Genomic DNA, 27,809 nt, shown 5'->3' on the forward strand with positions numbered 1-27,809 from the left:
ACAACAAGGCAGCACGGGTGGTTTACAAAAGATATAAAAGCATTAAGACAAGACATAAAAGAAACACGAGGCAACTCAAAAAGACATGCATAAATAGGATTTAAAAGGATTAAAAAAGTAAAACAGAAAAACAACATAAGCTAAAGTTGAATAAGATTTGGCAGGACAGTAAAAAATAGTGATGCCACAGTGCTGTGCAATATCAGAATAAATCAGTACAGATTCAACTTAAGCAACAGAGGCAGCAGTGATGGGAAAAATCTTAAGCCCTGGTGATTTAAGAACCGAAAGTCTGAGTAGAGCTCAAGTTTTCTCCGTGTTTAGTTTTGAGTCCAGGGACAGAAAGTTGACCTGAACCAGGACGATCTGAGATGTCTGGATGGTTCATTACAGCAGCAGATGCAGTCTGGCCCTAAAGCATTCAGTGTTTCATTAACTAAAAGTAGAATAAAGTTACTGGACAAAAAAGAAGCCAGTGTGAAGAACTGAGAGCTGAACTGACGTGGCCTCTCTTGTTCTCAGTGAGGACTCAAACAGCAGCGATGTGACTCAGCTGCAGCTGTCTGATCCACTTTTTAGAGCGAGGTTTTCTAAATCCTGCTAAGACAAAAGTCCTTTTACTTTTTTTTTATATATTCTGAAGGCGACGGCGGATTGATTTTGTAATCGTCTTAATGTGGACGTTAAAAACTTTAGATGTGAGTCCAGGACGACGCCAAGACTTCTGGCCTGGTTGTGTTCTTTAACTTCAGCGACAGAAGCTGCACGCTGAATTTTAATGATTCTTTTTTGGGTCCAAAGACAAATGTTTCTGGATTTTTTTACTGTTTGTTTAACTGGAGATAATTTGGGCACAATTATTCACTTATTTATTCGATGCATCAGCTCAGTGCTTGCATGGCGCCATAATCACCTGGTGATATTTTTACCTCTGCTGAGGAAGTTATGTTTTTGGTGTGTTTGTGAGCAGGATTATGGGGAAAACTACTCACCCGATTTTCATGAAACTGTGGAAAGATGTAGCAGGGGCCAAGGAAGAATACATTACTGTAAACTTTGTAACCTTCTGAATCACGGGGCAGATGCACAAATTATTTTTCACTTTCGTCAACATTGCCACTTTGGTCTTAGTGGAGGTCTGCGATCTCCATGTTCCCCGTTAGTTACATATAAAACTCTCTGTGTCGTCTGCATAATTATAGTAAAATATTTTGGTGTTTTCTATGATCTCATGTGATAGGAGCAGATGTTGAACACAAGAGGGCTGAGAATGGAGCCTTGCAGAACACACAATTTTCTTTTCTTGTGAATTCATGGATAATTGCAAAAACACTCTTTGGTAACAAGTCGTAAACATATGCAAACAGTGACGAAGGATTGTAAGTAAATATTGCTTTGCCTTGCACACTATATTTAGAATATTTTTACCACTTGACCTTGCTGTCAGACAGCCTTTTCCATCGGGAAACGCTCTGTCTCGCTCAATCAGTCTCTTTTGACAAACCAGTAATTTTACCTTGCAGAAAACGGGAGTTGCTGGTCTACCACTGCCTCGATCTGCTAGTTTGTTTGTGTTATTGTGTGAGTGAATATAAACTAACCTCTTTAAACACAGAAGTCAGACCGTAACACAAACAAACTAACTGATCGAGGTGGTGGTAGACCAGCAACACCCATGTTCTGAGTTGTAAAATTACTGGTTTTGCCAGGACCAGGAGTCTGGTTGAGTGAGGGAGAGTGATACTTGCATTATATAACGGTGGTTTTCCGATGGAAGCAGCTGTGTATAATGTACATTTGTACTGATAAAAATTTTTTTTAGGTGGCTAAAATACATTTTGCTGCTGACCCTGTCCACAGCAGTACACTGAGTACTTTCATACACAGGTAGTTGCCACTGCTTCCCTAAACTGGCAGCGTGCCGACCACCATCTACTGTAGGTAACACACGACTGTGGATAAGTACCTCATCCAACCCCACTTCAAATATTCCAAACTATCCCTGTAAGGGTTTACAAGCCAAAAAGGTTGGGAACTGGTGCAAGAAACATTTTGCATTCTGCTCCACTTCATTAATTGTAACTTGGGGCACAAAAAAAGTGGAGGCCGTAGCTCTGTTCTCCATCTTACCTGCAGGAAACCACTGGGGTCATTCTCCTTGATGACCTCCAGACAGTACTCCATCAGCCCCGTGGTCTGACGCAGCTTCACCGTACAGTGTGAGATCTGATCCCGGACAACCTGCAAAAAATAACGGAAGAGAAAAGAGGGAGAGGAAAGAAGAAAAACAGCCATGAGGGAGTGAAGTTTTGCAAGTATAATACACTTATACAACAACATCAAGCATACGGAAGATAATCATATGTTAATCATCACCCTTTTCCTTGTAATTACTCTGGAGTGGAACACGGATAAAATGCACGAAGATGGTTTAATAAAGTGTGCGAGTGCTGGAGAATATAAATAGGGCAGGAGCAGAAGAGGAAAGGGGAAGACTAGGGAGAAATTAAGGGGGAGTAAACAAGCAGGAGCGGTGATAAATGAGGGGAGACGAGAAACAAAGGCAAAGAGAAGGAAGATGGATGCAGGGAGAGCTTAAGACAACAAAAAAAAAATGGCGACATTGAAATGACGTGAAAGGACAGACGAAGAAAAGAAGGAGGATGGACGGAGGAGGCTGGAGAGCACACTGATTAAACAAGGCCGCTAATGTATGAAGAGGAGCTGAGTGAGACAACCAGGAGGAATACCAATAATGAGATCAGCACCGGGGTTGTCAAAGTGATTGATTGAGTAAATTTACTTCCTCTTCAGACTTGCACACAGATTGAGGGAGGAAGAGGAGGCTGAAGGGACAACCGATCCTGTTATTGACGTTAACAGAAGGAAAGTGACATTTTGTTTTCACACCCCGGCCGGGTGAAGAGTCGTCAGCATCACTGGTTACATCAGAAACGAGAACGCTCTTAATGAGCAGCGACATTTTACTGTGAACCCGACATCCAGATCAGAAAATAAAAACGTTTTTTCAATTTTCTGTATGCATTAAAAAAGGTCTCTGCACACCTGATTGTATGACAGGTGCATCAGAGGAGGATTCAACAATTTTCTGTATGCAGAAACTGAGATTTTTGTCACCAAAAACACATTTGACATCAGAAAAATCAGCCAAAAAAAAGACTTTTCTTGCTTCTCTCCCCACATTTTAAATTTATCTTCCCCAAATTTGATCTGAATAAAAAAAAAACTGTTGCAACCTGATAAAAGAAACCTCCTTGTCCCACATACAACAAGAAATTTGATTGATCTGATCTGATTTTTGATAGATGTGACTGGGGAGATTCCCTCTGTGCCTCTGACACCACTGATGTCCGCGGAGCCTCCCTGCCACAGTGCGAAATGAACGGAGGTGCTGGACCGAGGGTTGCTAGGTAACAGAAACTTCACTGCTGCTATCTGAGGGGCTCCGAGGCTGAACGGAGAGGAAAATCCTTTCTGCAGCCGCTCCGAGACTGACAGAATACATGAAGATGATTTACTGGTGACTGCGGTCGGAGCACATCAATATGCAAATATTACACCGCTGACACACAACAAACACTGAAGACGCTCATATAGTTAGAGCTGATTCAGTGTACGGCATGCAGTGACACATACTGAGGAATCAGCTTCGACACAGCCCATTCTCAAGGCTAGAATCTGAGCTGAAAAGACACATAATAGCAATAAGTATGTGTGGTCAATATGGATGAAGCATTTTACCGCAATATATGTAATTTAGAGCAGTGTAATGCTGAGAGAGATGCTCTGTCCTGCAATCTTCTCCAGATGTAAGAAAACATGTTTGTTTTGAAAAGATCCCTACAAATATTACATCATCCTGATTTTAATTGTTTTTTTATTTTCAGAGAAAATGAAAACCATGATGCTAACATGATTATTTTCACTAATCGTGAATGATATGACACTCGCAATATCTTTCAAAGCAACATGATTTTTATTTTATTTATTTATTTATTCATTTATTACCATACTACACAGCCCGAGGGGCTTTTGTTATTCTGGAAATTCAATTGGGAAACTTCTTCTAGCTGAAACAACCAGATGTGAATGTTGATTTTTGTTTGATACAGTGAAATAAAAACCTCACAAATCAATGTACTTGCTAACATTTGACCCAAAAAATCTTGTTAATCTAATATTTCCTTAAAGCAAATCTGTATAGTGGCCTCATCAACCACAGATACAAAATCAAGAATCAGAATCAGGCTTATTCACAAATAGGTTTTCGCATGATATCGAAGAAATTTGTCTTGGTGTTTTGGTGCATAATAATAGGGAGTAGAAAGATAATTAGTGAATCATATGTCTGACAGCTTATCAATTCCTTTTATTGATGCCAGCGTGTTTTTCTGACAGTTGTGGCTTGCAAAACAATTATGACAAACTCATGCATCTTCATAGCTGGACTTACAAGAAGAAGGAGTCGTGGCAAACAGGAAGAAACATTTCTCTGCACAAAATGGGCTTGAATTCCAGGATTGTTCTGTATTTGACGTGAGAGCAGCACGCTCGTTACCAGCAATAAATGTCCACTATTATAACAACAACGGCGCCAATGCCAGACTGGACAAAGACACTGCTTAACGTCAGTGATGCCTGTAATTGGTGCAAACAATCCCTTCGCTAATCACGTTCAAGTGTTTTGGTCTTGCCCCAAATTAATACATTTCTGGTCAAACATATTTGAAACTATTAGTCGGGCTTATGATGTGGTCATTACCTCTGATGCTTTTTCTGCCACGCAGCGAGCCCTGGCTTTTAAAACTTTATTGGCCAGACGTTTGATTCTGCTGAAACGAAAGCGCTCTTCTCCCCCTGCGCACGACTGACGGATTGAGAAAGTCAGACTCGAGAATCTTGGATTCTCCCTCCTGGAACCCTGTTCTGAAATACATTATCCTTCCGAGCATCTCACCAGACACAGAAGACGACTGAACAACCCCCCACTGATCGTCTGTCTCCGACCTCTTTGTGTATCTTTTATTCTTTTTTCTGACCCCCTTTTTTTTGGCTCCGTTTTCTTTTATTCTTTCTTGCTTTGTTTACTTCACTTGATCTTGGTGAGGGTGGAGGGATGAGGGTTTGTTCAGGAAATGTCCTGTTTCACTTTGTACTTGTCTGTACTGTTCTGACTGTTGAACAACCCTAAGAAATCAATGAAAAGATTTAGAAAGAAACATTAGTGCCATGCAGGCAGGCTTAACAGACTCTTTTCTTTGACAAACGTACAAATATTCTCTGATTTCATCCATCTTAGATGACTGTTGCTACGGCCAGCTACAGCCAGCTCAACTAAAATTGATCAGGAATCAATAAGACAATCGATAAATACTCATAAGCACAATCGATAATGGCTTTAGTATCCTGCTCTGTATTGTCAGATCACCCGTCCCTTACATGCCTTACAGTGATTGTGGTCAAAACTGCAGCATCATCTTTGAGTGTCACACAGCGTGATCAATATTTTAACCAGTTAACATTCAGTCTCCTGTCATTTCAAATGATCCTGTTTGGCTGCACAGCAAGAGTTTGTACTGACTGTTCTGCTGACAGCGCAGAGGGATTGAAGAGGATGACTCTGTTATAATTACCTTTTTTTCCCCCGCAGTTTATTCAGACACACCGTGTTTGCCGTGTTTTATTCAAACCTCAGGGAACTGGAAACTTCTGTTCCACTTCAGTTTGTTTGGGCAGCTGAGAACAATTTAAACTGACCTCGGCCGCCTTCAGGCACACGGCACAAAGACACTCGAAAATGTGCATTTCATAGTTTCGGGCCACTGAAAACCTCTCGTCTCCGATCCTTCAGCTGCTTCCTCATGAGCCCTTATCTGCTGCAAACACCAGGGAAGGGAAATTTAAGCAAAGTCTGCAAACATGTCAATCATTTCTTCTCACAGAGTCTGGAATCAGAGTGTGTTCTGACCTCCTTCACTCTGCCAAAATATCTGCGGTTTTACATCCCTCTGGCTGCGAAAATTGACTGAATACTTGCTCGGATTTGGTCCATTCGAGACAACATGAACTTAAATGAACCAAATATAAAAATGCAACTTCTCCGCCAAGATTCACACTAATAAAATAAAACAAATTGTCGGTCTGTTGTTGAACAAAGGTTGCACCAACAAAGATTAATTTAGTGTACGAGTTTAGAATTTAGCAAAACTAGGTTTAACATGAGTGAATCCATATTTAAAATCCAAGTTTAGTTATCTAAGTTGAAATTAAATTGAGTTGAGTTCAGTACAGAGATGCAGAGTACAATAAAACAAAGCAACACAACAAAAATGTTACTTTGTTTGTTAGCTAGATAAAAAGTTAACTAAACATTATATTGTAAATAGTTAGAGTCAAAAACAAAACAACAAAGATGTTACTGTTGGCAAGCTAGCCTAGTTAGCATGCTCACGCTCTGCAAAGTAGCTCTTTCACCTTTGAGAAAAAGCTGTTTGTCGAATTATCAACTGGAGTAAAAGAAAATTGAGACGCATCATAAAACTCAATTGGGTTGAGTCTGTCCATTAATTTTCTTCAAGGATTATTTTTCTGAATCCATCTTAAAAAGGCAGCCATTTTACAAATTAAACCTCCACAAGTGTAACTGGATCACATTTTAAATTCAAAGTTTAAAGTTTTGGTGCTAGAATATTCGGTTTAATGTAGAGAGTAAAATGGTTGATGAGATGTTTCAGTTTAACTCTTAAATTTAAAAAGTTTGGTGCATCATAATTTAAGTTTAAACCATGATTTAATCTGGTTTAAAAATGAATCATTGTTGGTGCAACTCAGCCTAAGAGGATTAAATATTAACTGCAAACAGAATATTGACAAGTAATAAAACATTTACAGAGTCACAGCTAATAATAATCTAATTATCCCCCTTTTTCAGAGCTGTAATCGATGAGCCAGAGGAGGACCGTGTTTAACCTCTCTTCCCATACAGTGAGACGGGCTTTCATCCAGCTCTGATGATTGGGTCTATATTTCTGTGGCTGAGGGCCAAACCGTCCCTGCTGTGTCACGCCCGGAACATCCACACCCCTGCAGCGGCCTGGCAGGGCTCCAGGAGGAGTTTCTCACAGCTGTCGCTGCCTGTTAAACAATCAGACCTGCCGTCCCTCCTCCACACGCAGCTGGAATCACAACGTCTTCATTCACAGAGGACAATACATATGGAGGAATTTTACTGGAGGGCGCAGAGACGTGCCGACGACAACTTTTATCCTATCTTGTCCTCTTCCCGGTTCCTCCCTTTCCCTTTTTCTCTCAGATTCGACACTCGCTGCTGCTTACCGAGCAGCTCTCTCAGCATTCCAGTCATCTTTCCTGAAATCTGCTTTACATCAGTTTCAGAATAAGATATAAAAACTGCCACCGGCAATAAGACTCTGCCAGCTGATCAGCAGATAATCAGGAGGAGGGGAGATTCATTCATCTGAATTTAACAGACCGAAGGGACAGCAGCAGCTTGAGGTGGGACGACAGCGGAGGAAATTTAGCATCATGAGGAAAGAAGAAGGAGAAATGGATTAAGAGATAGACAGAGAGAGAGAGTGACAAAGTGCAGGACGGCAGTGTTGGAGGGCAGAGCTCCAGCTCTGTAAGTGGGCCACAGTTTCTGCAGCGGCAGAGTCGAACGTGAGAGCTCACAGGGGAAAACAAACCGCGTCCTCTGTCCTCTCAGACATATGTGGCTGTCATGGTGATTAAGCACATCGTCATACAGAGTCACAGCAGCTCAAACGCACCGCTGAAACAATCCCAAACAGAGAGGAGGGAGAAAAATGAACACAAACTGATGCAGACTGTTATGAGTCTCTACAGTCATCACTCATGTTTGGAACAGCTGGTTTTCATCACATTTCTGCACCTCAGGAACCAGATGAGAAATCTATTCTCATTGCTGGGGGTCACAATTCTCCAAATTCACGATTACAAATGTGGGAAATACTTCTCTCTTTAGCAGCAAGTAAAGCTGCAGGTCACAACTAGAGGTTTGTCGATTAATCAACTGAAAGAAAAGTAGCTGCCAACTATTTTGATAATTGATTAATCGTTTAAATAATTTTTCAACCAAAAATATCAAACATTTGCTGGTTCCAGCTCCTTAAATGTGAGGATTTGCTGCTTTTCTTTGTCATTTATTATGGTAAATGAAGAGTCTTTGGGTTTTAGAGTGCTGGTTGGGAAAAAGACGCAATTTTAGGTTGCTTTGGGCTCTGGGAAACTGTGCTTTTTTACATTTTATAGACTAAACGATTGATCAGGGCTGCACAATTAATCACAATTGCAATACAATCACAATATGGTCAAGTGCAATATCCAAATCGCAAAGCCAGAACCAAATCTCAAACTTTTGAAAAAGAAAAAATGTGTGAGAAGAGCCGAGGGGAACGCCAGATTCAGGTGACAGTTCATGGTTGGTGTGTCCCTGTGGAATACACGTTACACACACAGCAGCTTTAAAGAGATTTACACAAACACCAGCACCAACTACAACCAAACGAGGCAGGATAATTAAAAAAAGACACCAGTATTATCCAGTGTCTCATCAGCTGCACATATTGTAGAGTCGGTGAGTCTGCAGGAGCTGCTACAGCCTCTTTGTGAAATAAATTGCCTTCTATCTGTTTCTGTTGTAATTATTAGGCCACTGCGGCACTTTTGGCCTTGTAAAATACTGTGGCTGCAGTCACCTCAGCTGTCCCTCTACAGCAGCACGCACATACAATCAGGCAGGATCCTGCATATAAAATCTATAGCAATTCAACATGGTGGAAAATGCATGATGATGACTTCATGATGCTGATGCACTGTGTTGTAGAAACAGAGGGAGGAGGAACAGAAGGGGTAAGTTAAGGATAGAGCGCTGTGGTGTACAAAAAAAGAGAAAAGGGGTTAGATGAGGTAAATGAAAGACGGGAGTGACAGAGGGAGAGTAAGATGAGACGGGAAATGGATGTAGGCAAAAGAAGAGAGGAAGAAAAGGAGGTTAAGGAGCGAGGGAACAGAGACGGGACGAGACGAGGAAGACAAAAGGAACACAAGGGGGACCGTGATGGAGATCAAACTGTTAAAGGATGAAAGGAAGATGAACTGAAGGGATTAAAAACCACTTCCTGCTTTGTCCTGTGTGTTACACGCCGCAGTGACGGTCAGAGGAAGTGACAAGTGCCACTTCCGCAGACGCTCAGCTGTCAGCGAGGATCAAGGCGCCGCCGACATTAAGTGTCTTTTACTCAGAAACATCAGCTTCACTTCTTTGATGCAAACATAAGATACTCAATGGTAAAAAAGGAGTCAAAGTAACAAATATTGGACTATTTTGATTAATATATTGATTATATTCTATTACACTGACTAATGGTCAACTCATATGGCAAGTAATGACTTTAGATTAGATTGGTTGTCATTTAGGAAGGAGAAAAGTGTCAACATATGGAAAAGACCATGACTGAGGACATTTAGGTGTACACAGTAATCTATTACTATTATTAACTGATCTGTCGATTATTATTTCAATTGATTGTTTAATTATTTAGTCTAGAAAATGTCAGATAATCATGCAAGATCACGGTGGTGTCTTTAAATAAACTGTTTGGTTCGACCAACAGTCCAAAACCACAAAGATATTCAATTTAAAAGGATAACAAAGAAAAGAAGAAAATTCTCAGATTTTAGAAGCCAGAACAAGCTTTGATTTTTTTTAATCTAATTAAATTACTGAAATGATTAGAGATGAAACAATTACTCAATCTATCAATTAGTCAAAAGAAGAAAACAATAATTAGCAAGTATTTTCAGTCAATCTTCTAGTTAAAAAAGATCACCAAAATCACAAGTTATTCCTTTATAATTATGAATATTTTCTCCTCTTATCTGCTTAATATAGTTGTAAATTTAATAATTTGTGGTTCTTTACACAGCATCAGAGAAGTCATCCTTGGAAACAGTTTGGAAAAGGGCAGGCGCTTCCAAAACAGGTGATTAGATGACCCAACTGTCAACTAACAAACAAAATATTTAAAGATGTCGCCTTGGACCATATTTACTATTTTCTGACATTTTTGGACTAAATGATGAATTGATTAATCAAAACAGTACTTGTCAGATTAATCAATGATTGACAGATGAGTATTTGACCAAGCATTGTACAAAGAAAGAACAAAAATACTGATGAACTGATACCCTGATACTGAACTCAACAACAGTCTTAATATTTCATGCTCATCCTCTCTGCTGCAGTAAAAACGGAGAGAATTAATTGTTCCATATTTGCCTCTAGTGTTCTTTATATTTCATCTCTGAGCTGCTGTACAATCCAAACTGTTCCCCACGTTTGAGTGCTTGATACTGGGGGACCGTCTGGAGCAGCAGGGATCCCCTGAAGCAACACACGGGTCAGAAAATCACTACAGTGAAAATAAAAATCGCCTCGGTGCAGCTGCGCTCATTAGACGACCCGGCCGGGTGTCCAGAGGACGAAGCATCCGGTGGCAAAACTTTGGCGGAGGGGAGAGGAGGAAGATGCAGACCGACTTAGTTTCTGATTCACTTTGTGTTTCTCTAATCAGAAGAATCCATTATCAGCTCGCTGCTGACTGTGTGAGCTCTGATCTCCCACATGAGATACAGCGAAAGGGACTGACAGCAGAGGCAGCGCGCCTCTCCACATGGGGGAAACAGCCAGGCTGCTCCAAAATAATAAAATCTGCCATCCAGCACCGCTAAAGCTCACTAATTAACAAGTTACATCTTTGTGTGATCCAGACAAAAAGCGAGGAGCCTCCTTGTCTTGTGAGATTGCCAGCCATTGAAAAATCCTGCACTTATCCCCTGAAAATTTGTACATTTAGGTTTCTGTACATATCAAACAAGATTTAACCAAAGGTGAACCCACCGTGACGTCATCCATTGTACTGCGGACTGTTTTAAAGCCTCGAATTTGTCAGAGTATCGACAAGAGGATGGAGCTGGTGGTGAGGTTCTGCAGTGTTTAGTTGGACGTGGTTGGCTTTGGTTCAGCAGCTCAGCAGGAAATAATGTAATCTTTCTCGTATTATAGCTCAACAGTCACTACAACAAGTTTGTAAAAATTCAACATTCATGTGTGGAGGTGTAGAGTCTCCAGGCTCAGGAGCTCCAGAGTTTACGACTTGCACTTTTTTACTCATTCAACTCCTGTTTTTTTATGCTGCACCAGAGTTGCCCTTCAGAGACAATAAAGATTTACAGAAATGAACTGAACATTCTTGATTTTCTGACCCGATGGTTTGAAAATCCAAAAGGCAGAGGCAAGTTTCCAACGCGCTCTTTGTTGCGCAGTCCCTGCTCTTCATGACAAACTTTTCCGAAAAAAGGAAGCTTGTAAAACGTTCACTGTGATGGATTATCAATTAAACAAGCTTTATGTCTTTGTAAGCTGATTTCCATTTCGCACTGACATAGAGTGAGAAAAACGGCTGCCTGAAAGGCTAAAAACTGGAAAATTGCCACCAGTATTAGATAAAGTATGCAATTTTCAGGCAGCAGTAGGTCACGTCCTCAGTTTTATGTCTGAGACCTGAAGTGAAACTCGATTTACATTCGATCGTTACATGTGGTGGAGTTTTAATGGTGATTCTTATGTCTTTTAAGACTGAAAATATTTCAGTTTTCATTGTTTCAATATAAAATTATAAGATTTACTACCAGCATTATATTTTGGTAGTTTTGAGAAGAACGAGCACAATAAAATTTGCAGAAAATATAACTAAACAGTTAAATTACTAATTAAAATGATGAAGTTAAAGTTAAAGTCATCCATTGGTGGTACTTTTCTATCTTTCTTCCTGTCTCTTCTGTGGTAAGTGGAAGTTGGCTGACAAGATCCTAGGCAATCTTTTCTGTCTTGTCTTGCCCCAAGCTCAAGAGTTCCTTGTATGACATTTTTCATTTGTACAGCAACATATAGAACAGACAGACAGTAAATCCCTGATGGTCTTTTTGTGATATTGGGTCAATCAAGAATGTTTTCTGGCAGTTCGCTTAAAATCTTTTCACATGGAGTGGTGGTTTGGATTTGACATTAAAGGTAGAGTCAGCAGGATTTGTCCGAGCTGTTCGTAAAGGCACCTGAAAGATACCAGGATGTCAAATCCTGAGCACAGCAAAATAATGAGGAAAAAAAAGGAAATACAGGCAGAGGGCAAGGGCTCTGCAAATACTTCCACCACCACACACAGATCATACGTGATAACTGAAATACATACATTGTTTTAAAGAAAATGTTGCATATTATGCCTCTAATATGTGCCTTTCCTCTGACATAGCTAGTCACTGCTGGGTGGATATCTGAGCGAGACTGAGCGTTGGAGCTTTTGTAATCGCTCGGTGTGACAAAACGCCATAACACTGCCCTCCGCCTCTGCCGTCTCTCTAAACAAACACGTGGGTCAGCCCTCCTGATGTGCAGGGAAAAAAATGAACCTGACTCATGTTATTAAGGACTACTTCTCGCCTCCGCAGCTTCTAACAACAAGCTCAACATGTCCTGGTCGCCATGGCGACCGCGCTGTGGCGTCAGCATGCAGGACCACAGGAGAGCGGCAGGTGACTCTGTAGGAGATGCCAAGTCAGCTGCAGCAGCCTGTGCTTAATTAATGCTATACTCCTTTATGTTTTTTTATGTTTCCCACTCACAAAACAAGCTGCATGTGACTGAATCAGCAAGTTAATCAGGACACTTCATTAGTTTCTTAATTGGACGCGTAGAAAACGCAGAGCTGGCATTTTGTTTCATGTAACAATCCGCTTTATATGGAAATAAATCCAATCTGAGATGCTACATCTGGAATAAACACAAAGGACTAAATTACCATCAGGAGTGCATCAGGACAGAAATGTGTCTCATTCAATTATGGCTGCAGGATGACCGCCGCCGCTGAGCCACACGTTAATGAAGCAGAAAGCATCCCATTGACTGCTCATGTCAGAGCGGCTCCAATTACTGGAGGTGCACTCCAAGAAAACAAGCCATGCCTCCGGTGCTCCTTTCCCTCCACCCTTCACTCCAGCTGATAGTGAGCGCCGCTGCCCTCCAGGAGCAGATGAAAAACACGGAGCAGAGTTTCTTGCATCGCTGACTCTGTGGGAAACTCCAATGATGGAAGCAGTGTCCCTGAGTAAGTGAGCAGCACAGACTCACACGAGAGGCCGACACTGACAACGTGAAGGGAATACGACAGATCTGTCAGGGAGGAATGTGTCTTTCTGGCATTAAGATTCAACACATGGACGCACTGATCTCTTGGCTGACAGGAGGAGTCACATCTGCACTGAGACACATTAACATTCCTCCATCTTGGAGGTGTCAATATGTCCCATGATTCTCTGCCCCTCAGTAAACACCCATCCATCACTTAACAGCCTTCAATCACTGACGGAACGCGTTTTGCATTTTAAGCGACGCACAATGGACCTAAAACCCCGCAGCTCTGCAGTTTGAGTCCAGTGCTGCAGCCGTAAACACGTCCCACTGTGCTTCATCTTCAGGTAAAAAAAAAGAGTGAGAGCTTCTATAATTTTGACATTTGTGACACTGCAGGCAATGAGTGTTACAACAGCTCTTGTGTCGGCGGTGAGAGTGAGGTTTTAAATTTTAACCTGCAAAATGTTAAGAGTTTTGTTGACTGAAGTACATTTTCGGTTAAATACTGCAGAGAGTACACACTGTTTAGAGTGTCATTGTGCGTCCTCTGTCCTCCAGGACTGTCCTGATTACTTTGCAAGGGGAGGGATGCAAACAATGGAGACAAAAGAAAATAGTAGTTAAATTCAGCTCTGTGTGTGGCACTAAATATTTGAATTTAAAATTTACAATGATTTGCATATCAAATAGTTAGTTGTGGACAGGAGATTGACTTTTTCTTCCATTAAAACTTAGTCACAATTGTCTGATGGTCAAATATCAGATAAAGCTAGTTGCATGAAGAGGTGTCACTTCAGCTGCTGGACACTGTTGAGGTGCCATTGAGCGGGACACCAAACCTCCAACCACTCGGAGCACCTGATTCTAGGCAGCATTCGTCACTCTACCAGCTGAAAAATGAATTCCCCCAAGGGTAATTAATAAAGTATGTTCCTCTTTTTCTTCTACATATTTTGGGAAATGCACTTATCCACTTTCTTGCCCAGATACTCATGTCTTTATGTCAACTGTTAAGCTACAGCCAGCAGCAAGTTATCATATCTTAGCATGCAAACTGAAGGCAAACAGAGAGTGTTGGTTTTATTTCAACACTGAAGGAGAGACTTCCCTACAAGATTTTAAGCATCAAACATCACACCTTTTCTGCATCAATTTATAGCGGGGATGTCATTTATGTAAAACGCAAAATCCAGGAGTCAGTGGCATTTCAAAATATAATGGAGTACAATGAAGAAAGGCTCTCAGACAAGCCGGTTTGTCAAAATAAAAGTCCTCTGCTGCTTTCATCTTTTTACTAGGGCAGATTTTCCTCTCTCAAACCTATGCCTGCATGTCCAACGATAAGGTAGGCAGCTGGACAAACATTCAAAATCGCTGGCCAAAATCTCTTGTCACAGGCTAGATTTTCTAAAGCCTGAAAACAGAGCAGAGAAGAGCAACAGAAGTCTAATTATGTTTAAAGTGTTGCGGTTTTACGGGGGTTATGTGCCATATTATGTTTCTTGGTCAGCTGACTGTCTCACTGTAATGAGGTTATGAGTGTGGTATTGATCTCCTCGTCTTAATCTTGGCAAGAAAGCAAATAAGCATATTAAATACATAAAGTAAATACTGAATTTTTGCGTTAATGTTAAGCTTAGTTCATAAATGTTTAAAGAGAAAAATAAAATGCAATTTTGCAGCGTCCGCAAGTCTTTTCTAAAGGTGGAGACATACAGAACTGCTGATGACGGAGCAGCTCCTCCTATAGAGCAATTAAACATGGATGAGCTTTTCAATTAGTGTGTGATTTATGAGACACATCCATGAAAAGCCTCACGTCTAAATATTTCATATAGGGAGAAAGGGGGGGAACATGTGCGTACATGTGTGTGTACATGTGTGTATGTGTGAGCAGGTTGCCATGCACAGGCTGCGTTTCTCTAACCACCTACACGTGTGAAACCTTGATTCTACAGAGCGTCCAGGCGTGAAATTGGATGCCGTACAGCACAAATGTATCTTCCGTCTCCTCCTCCTCTCGTGTTGACTCCATCCCTCTGTTATGTTCAACGTGTTGCAGATGGTTTACAGACAAATGTGGCACTTTATGTCTCTGAAATCACTAGAATCGACTTTCATTTCTTATGAATCTCCCTGATAAATCTCACCGACTGTACATCTAACCAAAAAATAAAATGTGCATCTTTTTAGGTTGTTTAATTCTGTGCTGAATTTTAAACCTGTAATGAGAAAATCTTCCACATGAGTGGCAAATAAAGCTTGAATAATTTAAAATCCATTTGAAACAAATGAATTCATATCGGTCGTGGACTTCTAGACAATTTAACTACAAATAACATACATTTGACATTAAAGTCATCCATTTTTAAAGAATACCATTAATATTTAGATTAATTTCCATCCTGCAAGGCAGTAATTGCTTTCAGTTCTTGTTAGCAGACTCAGTATGGAGGGGATTTTATTCCCAGCTGTTGCCACTGTTTCCACTATAACATCAAACCCACCTTACACTTGAAACCATGCCTGAAATACCTAATTCATCACAAATATTCTTAAATTTATTTTTGTCAAATCTATGTCATTGCTGCAAGGGATTGAAGCTGCAAGCAGGGACTGTTTTTCCAATCTGAATTTACAATCCCCAGCTGTATTCACAATACCCCGGTGCTGCTTTTTTTACCTTCCTGGTTGGTTTATTCCAGCGCTCTGCTGTTCATGCTCACTCACCTTCAGTTTGTGTTCATGCTCTTTGTTTACTCGAGCCAGCAGCTGGGCTTTGCGTCGGTTCAAGGCATCGATGAGGGCGTCGCACTGCGCCACCAAACAGGCCTCGAACTCCACTCCGTTCTCCTGCAAGACAACAGACAGAGGCTGGGAAAACAGAGACAACACTGGCAGGGAATAAACACTTTAAAGGAACAGTTCACCCCTACAGTTCTACAGACTTTGTTGGAACTATTTTCTTTCTATCAAACTACGCAACCAAGGGTATCTTTGCGCAGAAGTGTGCATCTACTCATGGACGAGAGGATGCAAACATTAATGTTGTCCTCCTTGCCTGGGCTGTAACCTCTCATCCATGAGTAGATCCATGCTTCCTTCTGTGATACGGTTGCAGGTGTTGTAGGTGTCGGCAAAACAACCTACATGGATAAATAGCACTACAAGTAAGAGGAAAAATATGTGTTTTTGATTGTGGGGTGAACTGTCCCTTTAAAGACTGAAAAGATACAGGAACTTTCGAGGGATGCTGACCAACAAAATACAAAGGATATTAAAACAAAACCAGAAGATTCACACAAAAAATATGTGAGTTAAATGATGGAAGGAGGAAGGACTGTTTATTTGGATTCACACCATCCTAAAAATGAGAAGGGTTCTTATAATAAAAAAAAAAAAGCATCTTCATTCACACGTCTCCTCCAGAAACTCGCCATCACGTGGGCGTGGGCGGATAAAATCATCGTGAAGCATCAGGAGCACAGGATGTCTGTATAATGCACGTACAGTTATGCCTCGTAGTGTTCGTTTTCACACATCCCAGACTCCCGCCTCCTCCTTGCTGTGTGACAATAATCAACAAGGGCTTTTAATCTCACCCTCCTCTTCTAATCAGCACCTTAAGCTGACCGCAGCTTCTGTCTTCACACACGGCAGAAGGTGGCGAGCATGTGAAACGCATCCCTGGTCAATAAATCGCGGTCGCACTCAGCACACGTGATACCACAAAATGTAAACTGACGGACATTTCCTCTCAAATCAATGTCATTTTAAAGAATTTTGCTGCAGAAGACTTGAAATCCGCAGCAGAGGAATGTTCTGCTGTTACTATGGCAATTACATCCTAAGAGTCTGTATCTGATGCCCTGTCCACATACATTATGAAATCATTTTCATCACATATATAATTAGTATGATGTTGGAGATAATCACGCCACATGTTAAAACATCCATCTCTTAAAGGGAGAGTTATTTGAAGTGTGGGTGCATGAGGTACTTAGCCAAGGTCGGTGTTTACTAATCATGGCGTCACTACCCCTGTTATACATGATGATATCACGAAGGACTCCAACCGCCAAAGACTTCTTCTCTCTCAGCTGTACACATGTCAAATATATATATATTTTGCCTTTTCAGATACAGATCAAATACGTCTCTCTCCAAACTTTTTCCTTTTCCTTTTGCAAAACAACTGATATTAATTGTTTTAGGTTGGGCTTTTTTAAGATGGCTAAATATGTTTTACTGCTGACCCTAACATAACTGCTGCTTCTTCAAATTGGTGTCACGCCGACCACCATCTGCTGTAGGTAATATACTGACTATGGATAAGTGCCATACCTGTGAACCCTTTTCCCCGCCTTCTCTCCAGCTCTACTCCTGTTTAAATATTTTCATAAATCTCCCGTATTTTTAACCTTTCTCAATAAAAGGTAAGCATAATGCTGTGTCATATTACTGATAATGCAAACTGAACATTTCCTATTGCTGCAGTTTCACGTTAAAGGCAAATAACTGGCAAAATGAGAGCTGACTTTTATTTTGAAGTAGTTACAGGAAGTACAACGACTTTGTCAGTAAGCTTAGGTTTACTGCACGACTCATGCTGTGTAAAGTATAAAATCAGATCACAGTTACTCACAGACTGCTGGAAAACGGCCAGTTATTGGTTGACTTCTTTATTAAAACCACAGTAGTTTGTTTTGCTGCACCAGAATACTGTGACCTGCATTTGCTGTCACCACCAATAACTGCAGGTATAATATAACAGCATCAAAACCAGATGAGGTTAATTAATGTTTCCTGCCTATCAGGACTGCATGCTGCATTTAATTTTCCAGAATCACCTTGCAGTAATTTCTTTAATCCGTGTTTGATTTTACTTTTTGCTGGAAAATTCACCTTATTTTCAAACCTGCCGGTGTTAACAGGTATGAAGTAAATAATCCAAATTATCCCTTTAATTGACTCTAATTCAATTTTTGATGCACATGAAAAAAAGAGGACACTGATCTGAAGATGAAAATCAGATTCGAACATTATTATCATTATGCAGCACTGTGGCTGGACAACAAACATACTCCAGTCCAGGGATTACAAAATGTTAACTGTGACATTTCATAATGCGATAAGCCTTTTTGTTTCTGTCGATCACTGCAGCGATGTGCTGTGTTGGACAGTCTGGGATCACACAGGGGGATGAGAGATTATTTCTGGGACTAAGGCTTTTCATGGCTGTATGCAGGTGGTGAAGCAGAGACGGTCTCTATGTGTGTGTTTGTGTTGTGTTGAAGCACCTGGATGTGCTGCACCATGTTCCTCAGCTGAACCAGGAACTCCTTGGCCTCAGTGGCTCGGTCTGACAGGCCGTTGAGAGCCTCGGACAGCTGACCCTGTGGAGAGCACGGAGAAGACGTTAGAGATGCAGCAGCAGCAGTGCAGTTTCATGGGTTTGCACTGCATTCAAATAACAGAAACAACCAACTTAATGATGCATGTATCCTGAGCTGTGCTGCAGGGATGCAGGGCTTTAAAGAATCTGAAACTGTAGACAGAGTTGCAGAGGGTTGGATAAATAAGAAGGTGATTATGAGGATTAATTCACACAATCCATGGGTAAAAGAGCTTTACTCAAGTTCTGAGGGGGTGGATATGCTGTAAATCCACCGGAATCATTTGTGTCATAACCTTAACTTCATTAATAGTAGGGATATCACTTTTTAGCCCTGCCACGGGACCCTGCTACTTCCCAGCAGCATCTCGTATGCCAAATGTTTTTAACCTGAGCCAGGGCATTCAACAATGATTCATCCATCCAACATCAATACAGGCTTGGTAGCATACAGCTGTAAAACAAATCATTAAATAAAATAATAATACTCTTATGGTACTTTAAGGCTTTTATTAAAGTTTGAAGAATATCTTGTCAACACTAACATTAAGGTCACATGTGCATATCAAACAAATTTTGGCCATTGATCATATGTTACATCTCATTTATCTGAAAGTTGAAGATCTTCAGTTGCAAAGTTGAAAGCTGGTTTTCTTCTTCTGGCCACTGAAGCTGGTCAGTTCAAATGATTGTCTGAGCTGTGTTGGGCGAAGTGGAAATTTTCTTATGTACTTTGATTTAAGACATGAAAAGCCTCATCAATAAGAATTTTATACTGTACTGAACTTTATACTGTGATATTGATGTGAAGTTTGTTAACTTTGCCCTAAAAGTTTGTAAAATAAGGAATGATGGATCATTTAATTAGCATTTATTCTGATTTCTCCAGTGTTAGTCAGTCAGTCTGTTAGTGTGATGGAACAACAAGACATCACCATATTAGAAAACATACATGATATTATATATAAAAAGAAACCTACAGTTTATCTTGATAAACACCTTTTCTCTTATCGGTAACAATTCCAGTAAATGTTTCATATGTGATCTCTGTATGTATGTGGTGCATCATCTATATTTACAAAGTTAATATCTGTTTCTGTCAGTGATTTATGAACTAATGAATTTAGTTCTAAAACAGTGACGGTCTGAAAATTTGATTATGAAAGATGCTAAAACAGACTTCTTGTGTTGTTTGGAAATATAAATACAGGTCCTGGCTTGTGTGAATTTGTGGTGTCTTGCAGGTCCATGCAGGCTATTTATGAATAATAAATCAACAGTCTTAATGCCATTACAAATAGATGTAGAGGCAGACCCAAAAATCTAAAATTATCCTAAATAGGACAACAGTCCAATTGAAGGATTCAGTCATGCATGGACGTTTTGTGCAAACGTCCTTCTGCAAACTGACAACAATGTTCCAGCAGCTTTGTGACATACTGAAATACAATAATGCGGCCAACAGGAAGTGCCAAACTCCAAACAACACCCAAGATTCCCAAGATTGAATCAGGTTCCTCTTAGCAGCTGGAGGAATCACATATCCTTTGCAAGTGGGGAGGCGATGGAGGATTTTGTAGTTTTTATTCAACTTAAGTCTCCCTAAATCCCTCCTCAACATCATGTTTTATGCAGAAACACATCAAACCATGTAAGATATAGTCCCACACAAATCTAATGGGACCTTAAGATTGACAGGAGAGACACATGGAGGCAGCCCAGCACCAGATTCCAAGCAGCTAAAGTTATCTTAAATGCAGACTCCCAGGCTGGTGTTCAAAGTACAGTATCAGACATATACACAACCTATGTACAGCTGTCATGCTGCGAAAATCTGCGAATTCTAAATTTGGCGGGTTTTAAAGTTTTGGATGAATGCACAGTGGTCCATTTAGAAACAAAGCTGCTTTTCACGGCTGCTGAGAGACTGACATTTTGAAGTGTCAAAGTCTTCACCCCTGAGACAAAATGCACGACGAGCTTTATTCTCACACACAAAATGACATTTCCAACTAAATCCAAGATGATTTATGTGCAAAAAATGGTGCACGGTTTTGTTATTGGATTATAGCTGCTGGCCATGCAGAGCGCAGTGCACGTGACGGGAAATACCACTGCTTTGGATGTGTGCGATGACACACAAATGCTCCTGTTTGGATAGTGGGAAACAGCGTTCATGTATGTGAAGCGAGGCTGTGTGAACAGGGACGTGGCGGAGCGAGAGGACGTGGCCTGACCCCTGTGGGAACCTCGCTCGGTTGACTGAACAACCGTCAACTTTGGGAGCGTATTGTCTTCTGGGAGGAAAAGAGGGTACTGGGCGTTATCTGGCAGAAAGAGAAAATTTCACTTGAACTCCGGATGAGCGCAATAAAACGTGGAACTAGCTGATACAGTGAAAAACTGTGAAAACAACTCTGTGTCAACCCAGCTCCTGGCATCTGACGTTAGCTGGTCAAAAGAGAATCAGCCTGCGGGGGCCGGCAGCTGACCTTTGACCTCAGCGTTTGGGAAACCATGACAGCTGCCGCTAACATGAGTATCCTGCAGCGAGGGACAGTCTGAGCTGGTAACAGCTGAGCAAAGACTGAATGTAAACTTTCCCGGATTGTGTAGGACTTCAAAAAACTTCCTCCTTGTTAACTTGGGACTCATATTTCAGCGTCTCAGGAGACCTGCATGAATGCAAAGATGAGAAATGTACATTTTCTCCCATGGATAAGTCCTTGCAGTGGAAACACAAGTCAGTTAAGTACATGTGTTGGACTGGAGGGGAAGATTTGAGTACATCAGACTTAAAATGCGAATTCAACTGAAATCCAAAATAGTAAAAACAAAAGTGCACAATTCACATCCTTGCCTCCTGATGCGCCTCCTGTTTAGCCTCATGTTCTGAAATCAGCTCCATGTCACTTGGATCACTTAGTCACCACCATCATTTTCAGATCCTGCCAATCACACTGAAGTCATCCAAAACGTTCACACAGACTGGCGGTTTCATTACAGACCCACCAGGTCACTCACACCTGCCCTGTCCTAAAATGGAGTTCATTTTCTCATTTTCCTCCCAGCGATACAGTGATGGACGCCGAGGGAACTCCGGCCTCGCCTCGCCCAGTTAACAGTCAGCGTGCGTTCAGTGACAGAACAGATGAAATGAAAAGCACTTGATTGTCTGGAGGCGTTTTTCCGCAATGTCTGTTCGAGAGCCTGCAGAGCTCAGTCCTTAAAACCAGGTCAAAACGTGCCATGAAAAGTAGAGGCTGTTTTATTTCTGCACAGCTTACGGCCACTTCCTGCTTGGTAACGACAACAGTGCCATGGCCAGAAGGTCGGCATATGGAAACACAGACTTCAGCGACAAATAGGTTGAAGAGCCTTATGAGACCAAAGCTTCATAGCTTGAGACTTAGAGATTCAGGGGCTACAATTACTGTTGCTATGCCCGTCAAACTTTCAAACATTTAACCTTGGTAGATTTACCACTCAAAACTCTTAGTAGCCTCATTTTTAAAACATGTCCTTGATCTCAAGGGTAGAAAAGGTGCAAATGCCCCTCTTTCTGGCCTACAACTTATTAACTTAATTGACTAGAGATGACAGTATGGCGCTGTGCTAGCAATTTTTGGCAGCTGTAGCTAGCTGATTAGCTGACAGTCCAGTTGATTAAGAACTTAGTCAATAGCGACGTTTTATTATTTTTTTTAGTTTATTTCAGCATACTTGATTTAAAATGAGAACCCTTTAAAATGTACATGATTGCTACATATGTATTTCCCAGGCAAAAAGTTAGCATCTTCACCTGATGAGTAGAAGACATGGAAATAAGGCTCAGTTTCTCCCAAAATAAAGAACAGTGGCTGTAAATGTTACCCTAAACTCCTACACAGTGGATGTTTCTGTCCTGAAAAGGGGATTTTCTACAGTTATCTTAAGATATGCTTCGAGCACTGTAAGTTACTGCTGTGGTTATGCTAGTTAGCTGGACATGCTAATGATTGCAGCTTAAAACAAACAGATTATTTAATCTATTCCTTATAATGTTGCTCTCTCGGCTAGGGCTTTTTTTTTTTTACACTGAGAATGATCAGATGGTTTAGTCCTTAATTGATGCAACTGTGCAGCAGAGGATTTTGGAATTGATGCATAAAAAGCACAAATTGGTGCTTAAAAGTTACCAGACTGCAGGAAATAAAGAGCCTGACACTCAAAATCTCATGGCAGAGAATACTCAGACCTCCCACTTGATTTGTGTCCCCTGGACATGGGGCCCTTGCTAGTTGTAAGCTATTTAACCTAACATGCTAACGGTTGCAGCTTACTTCAGAGCAGAAACACATTGTTTAATCCTTTCATACCAAGCAAAAAAGACACCACCCTGCAAACTCTTAGTGAACGGTCAGTTGTGCGCCACATGAAGATATTCCCATAATTTCTAGAATGATTGATGAAGACTATTAGCAATATGAGGGTGTTTTAGACTTTTTGGTCCACATACATTAATGCAACGCGACTTCAAGCCTTTTCAGGGACAGTCAAAATTAAAAGCATCATGAAACATTAGTGTCAAGAAGAGGATGCTGGAATGTTTGCAATGAGCTGCGGAGGATTTGTTGAGGTGGTGGGGGGTTCAGGGTGCCCCTGCTATTTGGGAGCACTAATCATCTCAGTAATTAAGCCGAGTGGGAACACGTGCACGGCATGAATAATTCAGCAGCAGCTCCAGGGCCATTCTGCGCGCTTCATTTTCCTCTCTGTGGCCGAGCAAACTAGCCAATCTGTCACAGGAAAGCGAGGATGTCAGAGAGGCGTCAGAGACAATTTGGATTAAAGCCCCCACTAGGAAGTGGGAAGCGCAAAGGAAAGATGGAGGTAGGTGTAATGTCATCGCTAAGCTCTTAAAGCCACAGCAAAGAAAAGTATTCCTCTTCAAGCTAATTAAAAAAAACACAAAATGTTCCATCAGTTCCACGGCAAAGATAGATTTTGAGTTCCCTTAACCTACTTTCAAAAAGCTGAGTTCCCTCTCAGAAAAATTTTAAGTGCCCTGCTCTTTCTCAGAGCTTCAGGGTTAAGTACCGTCTCTGGTGTTCTTTAAACAGCCTCTTTAGTCTAATTTAATCCTGTGTGTAATACACAGTCATTTGGTTACACACTGAAAACAGACGTAAACAGAGGGTGAGGTCAACTCCTGGTGAAACAAACACAAGGAAACACTGCAACCAAAGGCCTACGACTAAACAAAGTCGAAATGAATTAAAATTTCCACAGCTCGATCACTGATTGTGTTTCCCCGTACTGTATCAGACTCGAACATGAAAGGTTGCGGTTGTTTACACACACTGCTGCAGCCCTCAGAGAATACACTCTGAAATATTAAGCAGGCGACTTGATGATATTTGCCGTCTTGGGAGCCTTTCTGTTGTTAAAAATTAAGCTCTTACATCCTTCAACACGCTGGAAGAGTTAAGATGTGGCCAGATTGTGATACTCCTTTGTGTTTAACAAGATCCCACATGAAACCATCTTCCACAAGCAGAGCCTAAGTGGCTGGTGCATTATTCATCGCTTATATCTGCCGTCATCAATAATGCAGAACCAGTCGTTAACTATCCACACACACACACAAAAAAAAAGGCGACGAAACTCAGATAATAATGCCGAGGGCTTTTGAAAGTTGCCACAGTTTCTTCGTGTGAGAAACAGAGTCCTTATTTGACGGACACATGGGACAGCACAGCAGGAAATGGGGCAGAAGTGATCTATTCTCGTCAGCCCTGGATTTATCTGGAGAGGACGGCGTCTCCGGCTCATGATCAAGACGTCGCCTACCTGCTGATCTAGTTTGAATGTTTAAAAACTGATGAGACGTGGTCAGAAAGAAGCCATCAAGTTCAGAAGAGCGTTGATACCAGAGGTGGGACGAATTTGCGAGTCCGAAGAAACCAAAGTTTGCGCTCTTTATCAAACCATTTTAACAACAGAGGGTTGACTTACCGTTCTAAGTGCTACTGCAAATGTTGGACAAAGATGGAAGTTGTTGCGTCTCCGCCTGTAATTTTCAAGGTGAATGTTTTGCACACTGCAATTAGTTTTCTATTGATCACCATGTAGTTTTTGTTAAGCAAACTTTTTTTTTTCCATGCGGAAGCTCCATTAGAAAGTAGATCTGATGGTACATTCCATGTGAACTGGGAAGTCAGAATTACCGAGTAATTTCCCAGTTGGAAATTTTAACTGGAACACCCCCTGAAGTTGGATTTACGACTCGGAATGTTGGAGGAAACTCACCAACTCATTAAATCAATTAGACACACTGTTCTGTCGGTGGACATGTTTATACAGTGTTTCTGTATGAACAATGCATTGTTATGAAGCTCAAAAAAGTTTTTTTTTTCTGACTTATTGAATGCTGTAAGCAGGCAGGGCTGCAAAGAAAAAGGAAAAATATTGGGAAAACTGCAGATTCTGCCTTTGATTTTGATTATTGAAACCGAAACTCTTTTTCAATCAATTGTGACACCCCTACTATTCTATTCAGTCAGTTGTCAGATACTTCAATAACTCTCTCCTTTCACTAGAGCACATTTGTTGGTAATTGAACAATATCTGTTTAGTGGGAAGATCTTTTTCAGGTGCCTAGGAACAGCAATGTTTCACGTCCAGCTGGGCACCAGCCGGTCATTATTCATCTCTCGCTTCCCTAATTTCCTCTCAAATAAAGGTATAAAAGTCCCCAGAATATCATTTAAAAAAGGATGTTTCTGTCACTTTTTTTTAAATTAAACATTTAAGCTGTACACCTGGGCTACAAATTTCCTCTTCTGAAGCTTCTTTGTTGCAGCTTCTTTCAGAAATCCTCTGGATGTTTTCATCTCTGTGTCGTGTGTGAATAGGACACAAGTCAATTTGTTGATTTTCCTCCTGAAAAGATTGAGAAACCCTCTTGTGATTCTAGCAGCGTTAACTGTAAGACTCCTGGGTCAAACTGTAGGCCAGCACTGTTTATTACCTACTCTGCGAGTGTGTGTGGAGCAGTTGAAGAGCGAGTGGGATAGCTAAAAGGTTCAAGTCCCGGTACACCCACACAGGCGTTTTCTAATAGCACGGAGGAGGCTGGTTTTTATTTGGTTCATACAAAGTCACAAAAAAGGAGGATTAAACTTGCTATGACAGGTCCAACAAAACTAACAGAAGAATGAAGAAGCTGTCAATGAAGTGCAGTTTACTCAGGCACTGCAGAGAATAGTGGTGCGTTTCATTTACCTCAGGGGTCAGAAGTCAAAGCTGGGAATGATGCACACCTGAGCTGACAGCATGCCAGTGCAACGACTCGGGGGAAAAACCATACTGGATTTTGAGGCTGGGGTTGGTCTGAGTCAGAAAACCGCCTTCAGGGGGCGCTCCAGCTGAAATTTCCAGCTTGGAACTAGGAAATTCCCACTTCCCTGTACAAATTAAAAGCACCATACGTCTGATCAGACAACGTAAATGAAAACATCTGTGTTGATGAGCTGTGTGTGTGTGTGTGTGTGTGTGTGTGTGTGTGTGTGTGTGTGTGTGTGTGTGTGTAGGAGCTTTGAAGGTCTGAGGCTGAACCAATTTTAAAAACAAGACGTTAAGCAGTTTAAACCAGGGATTAAATTACTATGGATATTAATAGTAGTAGAAGTGAAATGTGCTGCTTATGTCAGGTACCTGAAATGTCTCAGGGACCATCATGTTGACACAGAAATGTAAAGGAATGTAAGAAATAGTATCAGCCAAGGGGGGAAATAATTTTTCTTTAGCTACGCTGATAAATCAGTCTTGCAAAGCGGCTCACAAGCAGCTCGTCAGGTGCAGCTGCTGGTTCATGACCAGGCATACAGACGTACCTGTAGTGAAGGGAGTGCGAATAAGAGGAATGGACTGTCTATAATTATAATTCAGGACAGATCCCAGCTATGACCAATCAAACCAGCTTACAAGTTGCCCCAGTTTAAGAAATGAATGGCCGAGGTGGACGCCTTTTTGGTCATTATTTTGTGCTTCCACCTTTATAAAAAAAAATAAAAACTTAAAGTCTTGTTTGTTTCTGCAAATATGACTAAATATTTACTCATTCACTGCACAGTATCAGTACTGTTGCTATGGTTACCTGCAGTCTAACGCAATGTTGAGTTGAGAACAGACTAGATATAGGAAGAATAGCTGTGTCTCAATTCAGGGGCAGCATCCTTCGAAAGGCTGTGTCACAGAATTCAGAGGATCCAACAGCTGGATCCTTCCTGGTCCGACCTATCCCAAGATTCACCGTGATAAAAGAGATGATGGCGGATTCCCTAAACTGAAAAGCGACAGAGGGGGGCATTAATGTAAGTATTAGGCTTCAACACACTAAAATACCTAAAAAGACACAAGCTTTTAAAAGTTTTTGTTAGGCGTCCAGCTATACACAATAAACACCTGTCAGCCAATCAGAAAGTTTTCCTTTGCCATGATGCCTGATATTTGACCAAACTAAGCAATGTACTGCTGTGAACAGGGTCAGCGATGAAATGATATATAAGCCTAATGTCGCACTCATAAAGCAACCAAACTCCATGGGCAAAATCAGTCATTTTACCTCGCAGAACATAGGAGTTGCTGTTCTTCTGATGCCTTGATCTGTTAATTAGTTACTGCTATTATGTGACTTTGGTGCATCCGAACTAAACTTTTAAACCACAGATGTAACACAATAAGACAAACAAGCCAATGGATCGAGGCTGTGGTAGGACAACATCTCTGTATTGTGCAAAGTAAAATTAGTGATTTCATCAATGGAATCTGGTTGCTTTGGAGAAAGTGATATTTGGCTTATATAATTCTCATTGGAAAAGGCTGTCTGACTGAAAGGCAAGTACCTCAGACAACCCCACCTCAAATAATCCAGCGACACTGAGAGCAGAGTGAGGATGATTACATCGGTTCCTCTTCAAAATTTATACTGCCATGATGATCAATGATGTTAATGATGATTACGCTGATGATGATTATGTCGATGATGATGATGAAAACAGGGTCTCTGCAGGGTGTAACCTGTCCTGATCATCTGCTGCACAGATTTCAGGTTGAGCTCACATTCTTATGCAACTGGTGTCCTCATTTAATGTGGGCTGACTGTGTTAGGGCAGCCAG

The 27,809-nt window shown here is 41.1% G+C and overlaps 1 protein-coding gene across 2 annotated transcripts in view; it reads right to left on the minus strand.

Moving 5' to 3' along the window:
- Nucleotides 1-27,809, minus strand: part of trim9 (tripartite motif containing 9) — a 60,082-nt gene that overhangs the window by 23,223 nt on the left and 9,050 nt on the right. For both annotated transcript variants that reach the window (XM_084742681.1, XM_084742680.1), the window contains exons 2-4: nt 18,553-18,648; nt 15,983-16,105; nt 2,131-2,241 (exon numbers count right to left, since the gene is read on the minus strand). In XM_084742681.1, the coding sequence (XP_084598807.1) occupies nt 2,131-2,241; nt 15,983-16,105; nt 18,553-18,648 (330 nt within the window). The remainder of the gene's footprint in view (nt 1-2,130; nt 2,242-15,982; nt 16,106-18,552; nt 18,649-27,809) is intronic.

This window comes from Lutjanus erythropterus, chromosome 18, assembly GCF_056507025.1.
Source record: "Lutjanus erythropterus isolate fLutEry1 chromosome 18, fLutEry1.hap2, whole genome shotgun sequence".
Taxonomy (NCBI): Eukaryota; Metazoa; Chordata; class Actinopteri; order Lutjaniformes; family Lutjanidae; genus Lutjanus; species Lutjanus erythropterus.